General features: G+C 31.2%; 1 protein-coding gene and 1 non-coding gene across 2 annotated transcripts; one reads left to right on the top strand and one right to left on the bottom strand.

Annotated features, from left to right (window-relative positions):
• The first annotated feature begins 4393 nt into the window (after positions 1-4393).
• Positions 4394-4464, top strand: TRNAG-CCC. Its single transcript has one exon. It is a non-coding gene; the product is annotated as a tRNA-Gly (tRNA).
• Positions 4465-5634: 1170 nt separating this feature from the next.
• On the bottom strand, positions 5635-6863 carry LOC120071605 (protein SRC2 homolog). Its single transcript, XM_039023955.1, has one exon. It carries the CDS (start codon positions 6703-6705, stop codon positions 5830-5832), a length of 876 nt encoding a protein of 291 aa, XP_038879883.1. The 5' UTR covers positions 6706-6863; the 3' UTR covers positions 5635-5829.
• Positions 6864-8539: the final 1676 nt, after the last annotated feature.

Raw genomic sequence — 8539 nt, 5'->3', positions numbered from 1 at the left:
CTTTCGCTCAAGGATCTCTTTCAATACGAGTTCCTTCACATCTCAAACGTGACTAAAGAACCAAATGATTCATCTACTCTCAACTTTGTTGTCTTGAGCTTCCTCAATGGCAGTGACTTTCATGTCAAATCTTCTAGATAAAAACCTAAACACCTTCCGAACAAGTTTTTCATCTGAAATTTTTTCTCCAAGAGCAAACGATTCGTTTGCAATGTCTAGCAGACGAACATTGAATTCAACAATGGATTCTTCATTATATATTCTAAGATTCTCAAACTTCGATGTCAATAATTGCAGCCTTGACATCTTGATTTTAAAAGTATCCTCATGAGCAACAGATAAGATATTCCATGCCTATTTAGCAAAGACACAAGTATTAATTAGTCTGACTATATTGCTATCTACACCATTAAATATGACGTTCAAGGCACAAGAATTTCCAACTGAAGCTTCATCTTCTTCTCCACACCACCGACACTCTGGCTTCAAGATTTCCTTTCCATCATCAATTTTGGTGGTAGGATGAGACCACTCAGAGACCAAAGCCTTCCAAGTTTTGCTATCTATTGATTTCAGAAAGGTTGTCATTCGAGCTTTCCAATATTAATAATTATTTCTATCTAGAATTAGAGGACGAGTGGTAGAGCCACCTTCTTTGATTCCATCCATGATCGAAGTATCTGAGGTGAAGGTAACCTGCTCTAATACCAATTGAAAAAGCGGTAGGACGACTCCCCACTCGAAATATGGATGTTAAATAAAAGTATTGACCAACACTGTAATAACAAAAATGCTAAAAGAACGTAAACAAGTAAAGGCACACAAAAGTTGGTAACCTAGCTTGGTGATAATCCACCTACATATGGGAGCAGTATGCCTAGGAAAGATAATCCACTAGTATTAAAGAATTAAGCAGTTTACAACATAGTACTTATCTGTAATACACAATCACTATAGTGACTCACGTAGAGCTTAACTCACTAACCACCTAGGCTCCCCTAGATGTGAGACTCCCTTTTAAGTGTACTTAAAGTCCCCTAGTTTGATAATATTAATGTTAGGAACTTCGACTTCCGATAGTGTGTGAGACTTTTCTCAATGAGAAATAGTCAGCGAACTCCCTGTTGGGATTAATGCCCTAAATCTCGTAGGGTCTTGTAGTTTATAATTGTATTGTACAAATATTTTATTTATTTAATAAAATATGAGATGTTTTATTTGACATTTAGTAGCATTAAACTCACAAACTACTAACATTAAATATTATCATCTATAGCTTAAACATGTATATAGAGATATACAGATGGATCATGATTAAGTGATAACCTAAATGGTCTGTTGTAGATGGATAAGGTTAGATACCTTATCCTGGTGACACTATGAATACGACATACTTTGTAGGTGTTAAATTGTTGTAAAGTGCTACAAATGATCTAAGCCTGATCATTCAGTGGAGACATATGAGCCGGGGTGTTTTATGCAAAAATTTTTGTATAAGACCGGACCACGAAATGACTAGTCTCATTATATAACACCATTCATAATAGAGACTTATTTTTCACCAGGATGACCATAGGTGACATGACCTGAATCCTGAGTGAGTTGTGAACTCTTACCTATGATGATGATCCTTTGATTTATATGGGTGAGAATGGCCAGATCGCCGACTCAATAAGCCTACCGTTTTGGGGATTCGTTTGATTGAGAAGTTGACAACATAACTACACAAGACAGAATCACTCATTCCCAAATGTCGGAGTAAGTAGATAAATTTCTCCCTTAAAGACTGATTCCGAGGCTTGAACAATGTGACGCCACATCCTTTCCTAGTTCGAGAAGGGTTTGATTATAGTTGTATTACGACTTATTGTTCATTAGATGGATCAGTGATACATAAGGAGTTAGATATAACTACAGAGGCAAAACGATAATTTTGACCTAGTTTTACTTACGAGCAATTTGTAAAGGGTCATTACGCTGTTGATTGATTATATCCAATGGACACAGAAATTTATCTGTAGTGCAAAGAGTGTAGCTGTCAATCTTTAATAGAGTGCCCGACAGTTAATGAATGTTGAATAATTTAATTAAGGAAGTTTAATTAATTATTTAAGTATCATTGGAACTTTAAGTTACAGGTCGATGAGCTCCCCTCTGTAGCTCAACAAAGATTTAATGAAAATCAATTTTTGATTAATTTGAATTGTTCAATTTAATTGAGGAAATTAATTGTATGTGATATGATTAATGTGACTTTAATTATATATGATATAATCACTATAATGTTATGATACATTATAATATGAAGTTTATTTGAGGGGAAAAAATATTTGAATATGATTCCAATATTAATTATATTAATTGGATTCATATAATTAAATTTAATATATATGTAATTTATATTAAATACCATTAATGAGAGAATTAAAATTATAGGTTATATTATATATGATACAATATTAAACCATAGGTTATATGTTATATTTGACATAACATATAGTTTAATATATATTATATGATAAGGTGGTTATTATATATATATATATACACACACACTAATTTATTAAAATAATTTGTTAAATTATTTTATTAGGTTGATTTTGAATTTTAAATTAATTTTTTGAAATTAATTTATGGGAGAGAGTTGTAACTCCCTTTCTTTTTTCTCTCTGATGGAATAACGTGTGGAATAGGTTATTTTTTTCACATCTTCATCTTCATAGAAGATTGAAACAAAAGTTCTCTATAATTTCTCCCAGACTCTTTCCCTTTAAAAAAAACCTTTCCCTTTTTCCCAAAATTCTAAGAGCCCACACACTCCTTAGTGATTCTCATCCCAAAAGAGAATATAGAAGACTCCAATTGGTGATGGTCATCTTCAATCGAGGGTTTCGAGTTTGTGACAATACGTGACCAATTTTGGAGAAGAGAAAATTTGAAGAAAATCAGATCTTCAAAGGTAAAGGTTTCTAAGCCTGAATTCTTCTATTTCATTTTCTACGCAGGTATGCTTTGAATTTTACTGTTTACTGCATAATATTATTCTGTAATTTTTCATTATGTGAAATATTAAAATTTGGGACGATTCATATTTCCGCTCAGGGCCTTCATAGGTTCCATTACTCCCTTCATTGATGAATCTTAGTATCCCCCAAAGATGGAGAACTTCTTCTCCGAAGCTGAGTCTTAGGCTCCCCCTAAGACTGAGAATTCCTTCTATGGTGCAATGGCTTAGGCTCCCCTTAATACCGCGATTTACTTCAAATTGTTGTACTTCAACAGATGAAGAACTTGCACAGTGGAATAGTGAGCAACGAACAAGAACATAATGTAGAACAATTCAACCGTCGAACAAAAATCATCTTGCTCAACAAAATACAGTATGACTAACCTAAATGGTCAGAACAATTATCTTTAAATAGTTGAATCCACAAAAGGAAACAAATCTCCATTTGGAATAGGAAGGTCGCACTTCAACGAAGAAAAATATCAGACAAAATATTACAACCGAATATTTCCAAATAAGGAAAATATTCTGTAGGAATATACTCTCTTATCACAAACAAATGTTAAAACTTTACCTGAGACAACTACAGAAACCATTGCTTTAGGAAAAAAAAATATAAAGCTAACTAAACAAATCTCCAACAGATATAATCAACATGTGCAATGTATGTGAACAATTCTTTAATTATCTGTATTTTCTTCCTCTAAAACTTTTCTTCTTTTTTCATTTCACTCTCTAAAATTTTCTCTTTCAAACTTTTGTCCCTCCTCTATATTTGAAAATTTTAATAACTTTAGTTATTAAAATAGTACAAGTACTATGCTAGTTGAGCTACGCTTTTGTTGTCGTAATTGATCATCATAATTAATTATAGAATTGATCTTATATTTAATAAGACTCATAATGCCCCTATTAAATAATATTTTATTTTTAATTTTTAATTTTAAAAATTAAACTTACAAATACTATTTCCACCTATTGATTTCTTTGTTTTATTATTTACATTTAATAGTGCTTTCAAAATCTGAGTCAGACTTTGAAACCTATTTTTTTTTTGGTTAAAATAAACTTTTATTTTTGGAATTGTGGTTTAAGAATTCAAATGTTTACTCAGAAAAGAAGAAAATCATGGTAAGACAATTATGAGAAGAAACACACCATTTTCAAAAATTAAAAACTAATTAAAATTAAATTGTTATACAATGGGACATAAATTGAAAATTTTGTGCTTAATAGATTCGTAAATTTTAAAAAATATCAAGTAGGTCAAAGACGTAATAGCCATAATATTTTTTAAATTTTAAGAATTTATCCCACTTTTATTAAAGTTTAGAGCAAAATAATATTCTTTACTAATTTAAATTTAAACCAATTATCTTCAAGGTAGCGCATCTAGTGTAGTGGTATCATAGTACCCTCCCACGGTACTGACCGGGGTTCGATTCCCCGGATGCGCATTAGTTTTTATTTTTGTTCTATATATATATTTTTTTATTATTTTTTTATCTCTTTCCACTTTTTAATCGAGTTCATCATTTTGTCACTTGGAAAAATATATTTTTTTGTTTAGATTGTGAATGTAATTTCTATTTAGTTATCGAATATTAAAATATTGTATCTTTAGTTTTTAAGTTTTGGAATTTATTTTAATTTATTCTTTAAATTTCAAAATGTTATAATTTCATTATTGAGCTTAAGTTTGATTTCAATTTGGTCTATAAATTTCAAGATTTATATTTTAAATTTTTATTTTTTTTACTGAACATTGGTAAGTATATTAATTTACACTGTCCTCCATTTTGATTGATATCGTGTGATCATTATAATTTGAGTCAATTAAACTCCTAAATTTTTATGAACCAATCAACTTAGACTCTTTATTACAATCATCCTTAAAAATTATTCATGCATTAATTCTCAAATAGATTTATATTTATAATTTTTATTTTTTTTTACTGAACATTGGTAAGTATATTAATTTATATTGTCCTCCATTTTGATCGATATCGTGTGACCATTATAATTTGAGTACATTAAACTCCTAAATTTTCATGAACCAATCAACTTAGACTCTTTATTACAATCACCCTTGAAAATCATTCATGCATTAATTCTCAAATACATATAGACTATTTCAAATGTTTGTTTTACCAAATGGGCGATTATAATAAATTGATGAATTATTTTTAAATAAGATTTGACTAAGAGTTTAAATGGATTCATTTATGAAAGTTTATGTAATAATTTATTCAAAAGTTTTATATGAGTCTTTTTTGACAGAACATAATAGAGGTTTTAAATTGATTTACTTAAAAAATTAGTTGGTTTAAATTGGTACAATTATAAGTTCAGGTTCAAATGAATGCAACCCATCAAATTTAAAGATATAAATTGATATATTTTGGTACTAAAAAAATATATTTTTATTTTTTTAGTACGAGAATAGAACTACTAATTTTATGTGCAACGTGTTATTATATAAGGAGAAAAAAAAGATGAATGGAAGATGGTGAAGGTCGTTTGACTTCGAAATTTTTTTATCATATATAAAGTCGAAGAATCGAAACTCTGACTTTGATGCTAATTAACCCTCCAATCTTGAAATTATAGTGAAAGAATTGGTATAGTTATGTAACAAACAAATATTATATGAAATGAACTCTATGGAAAAAGTCCAACTTTCAAATTTCAAAATATGCTTAAAATTATTACATTTTGAAACAAATAATTTCATAAAAATAATTTTTCCATATATCATATTCTATTCTTTGTCTCAACTCCCCCATCGCCGTCGTCGTCGCCGCCACTGCCATCTGGGTTTCTCAGAAGTCCGATATCATATCTCCGATCAACAGCCCGCCAAGCAAACCGGCTCCGAGCCCCATTCCCATTCCGCCGCCGCCGCTCTTCTTCGGTTGCTCCGGCGGCTGCTGCATTGGCAGATATCCATACCCCGGAGGCGGTGGTTGATAACCGCCACCATATCCATACCCCGGCGGTGGATAACCATAACCTGCCGGCGGCGGCGGCGGATATCCACCCGAATGCGACGGTGGATACGCCCCCGGCGGCGGAGTGTAAGGATATCCACCGGGTGGGGGTGGGTATGCATCCGCCGGCGGCGGATATGAAGAGCTAGAAGCAGGAAATGTAGACGGGTAAGCCATAACCGGCGGCGCCTCCGCCCCCTTCATGCCATACGTCTCCACCGTGTGCGGCGGCGGTACCGGCGACGGCTCAACTTTATATTTTTCTCCAAATTTATAAGCCAAATCCAAAGTCCCCTTTGACTTCCCATTCGACAATCGAACACTATAACTACCAAATTTCTCCTCGTTTCCGGTGGCCTTCTCGTCATCGCCGCCGCCCTCACGATGAACACTATTATCAAACAACTCCTTGATTTGAACATAAACAACCCCAATTTCTTTATCTCCCAATTTCCGATTAGAGAGAAGCTTGATCTTGAGGGTAAGGCGATTGTCCTGAACGGCGGCATCGTCGACGGTGAATTGCATAGAAAAGTTCCAACTGGGGGTGGCACCGGCGTCTTTGTCGACGGTGGTTTTGTGTTTGGGGTTGTTTAATTGGTCGCCGGAGATGGAAACGACGGCGTAAACATCCATTTTAGTGATGAGATTGACGTCTTTGAGATCATTGGCTTTGATGATTCTGATTTCCAATGGCCAAACTTCCATTTTCTTGAGAAATTAAGCTATTTGGGGAAGACGATTGAGGGAGTGGGAGAATTTTTGTGGAAAATTATGAAGAATTTAAGGATTTGGGATTAAGAGCTGAAAATAGGAAATAATTTGAAATGGTTATTATTGGAAGGGAAAAGTAGAGGCAGAGGAATTTTCTAGTCGCCATTAAAATGCTTTTATTGTCTCCACCAAATTTTAACAATCAACTTTACGCGTTTACTTCTAATTTTGAAAAGTATTTTTTTTTTCTTTCATCTCTTGCTCCTCTCATCTTTGATTTTTCTTTTCCTGTTGGAAAAAATAGGCTTTTGGTCTCATGGTTTTAAATCTACTATTTATGGTTTTTTCCTCTTAATTTTCAAATTAACTAATTTAATTAATTAATTAATTAATATTTTGATGATAATAAACTTGAATTAATCTACTCAGTATTTTGAAGTGTTCATTACGTAGGGTTTGAAATGACAATTCCAATGCAATTTGAATAACTCAAATCGAAATTTAAATAAAAAAAATATAACCGAAATAAGCTTAATGTCCAAATGATGATGTGATGACTAATTCATTAAAGTAGACCTAATTAAAGAGTGCCATTTAGAGCTTTGGAAATGTGATAGTTGGTTGGTTTTGTTTGGATTTAAAAAGAAAAAGAAAAAGAATATATATATATATATATATATATATATATATATATGAGCTGTCTCTTATACACATCTAGATGTGTATAAGAGACAGTATATATATATATATATGAGTGAATGGGGTGAAATGTCAAAATTAATTATAATAATGATGAGAAAAATGATGAAACTTAATTAATTATAATTTTTTAAAGTCTTTTAAATTAATTAATTGACTCTAATACTAAAGATTCAAACGGAGTATTTAGTGAAAAATTAAGATTATAAATGTAGATCTTAGAATTTAGGAATCAAATTGAAACAAAACTCAAATCTTAAAGGTAAAATTGAAACATTTTAAAATCTAGGTACTAAATCGAAAACAAACTCAAAACTTAATGTAGTTCACTTTGAAACCTAGATAATGACAAAATAGAAATTAAGTTTAAAATCTAAGAATAAAAAAAATATTTTTTTTCTTTTTCTTTTTATTAACTATTATTTTGGTCTATATATTTTAAAATTTGTTTGACCTAATTTTGCACGTTTAAATATTACATTTAACCCATTTTATAATTACTTCCTAATGCTTAATTTTTAGTTAACTTTTCAAGAGAAAAAAAATAGTGGTGAATTATTTTATTTTTAATTTACCTATCTTAAGAGAGTGAGATTCCAACCCCAACATCTTATGGACTTGAGCTATAATAATTATGTCGATAAATTATACATGCAAATTACAAAAAATAATTTTCAAGATTTATTGAAAATACATCCATTTGGACATTGGAAAGTAAAAGAGATTAAAGTGATAAGAAAACCATGAGAACCAAACTGTTATTTTAACCATTTTTTTCCAATGCGACTATGGTTACTTATAATAAATCTCTCTTAAATTCTATCTGTTAAATTAAAGTCTAAAGTCAAAATTAAAATGGTTGGGTTGTTGCGCGTTATGCCATAAAGAAATTTAAGGGTAAAGTAAATTTTACTTTTAGAAGGTAAAAATTATTAGGAGGGTTTAAATGACTCGACAACTCGAATAATCCAGATTATCCAACTAAATTATAAAGGTTGGGTCGAGTTAGTTTTAATTGTAGATTGAGTTGGGTTGATTTTTTTTTCCAGGTTGGATAGGTCCGGATTACCCTTCTAAAAATTCAGAGTTACAACTTAACCCAAATTTCGAATATTATTAAATATATATA

The sequence above is a fragment of the Benincasa hispida genome, chromosome 2 (assembly GCF_009727055.1).
Source record: "Benincasa hispida cultivar B227 chromosome 2, ASM972705v1, whole genome shotgun sequence".
NCBI classification, from domain to species: Eukaryota; Viridiplantae; Streptophyta; class Magnoliopsida; order Cucurbitales; family Cucurbitaceae; genus Benincasa; species Benincasa hispida.
Note: the sequence above shows the minus strand (reverse complement) of the source record. Positions and strands in the feature narration are given on the sequence as shown.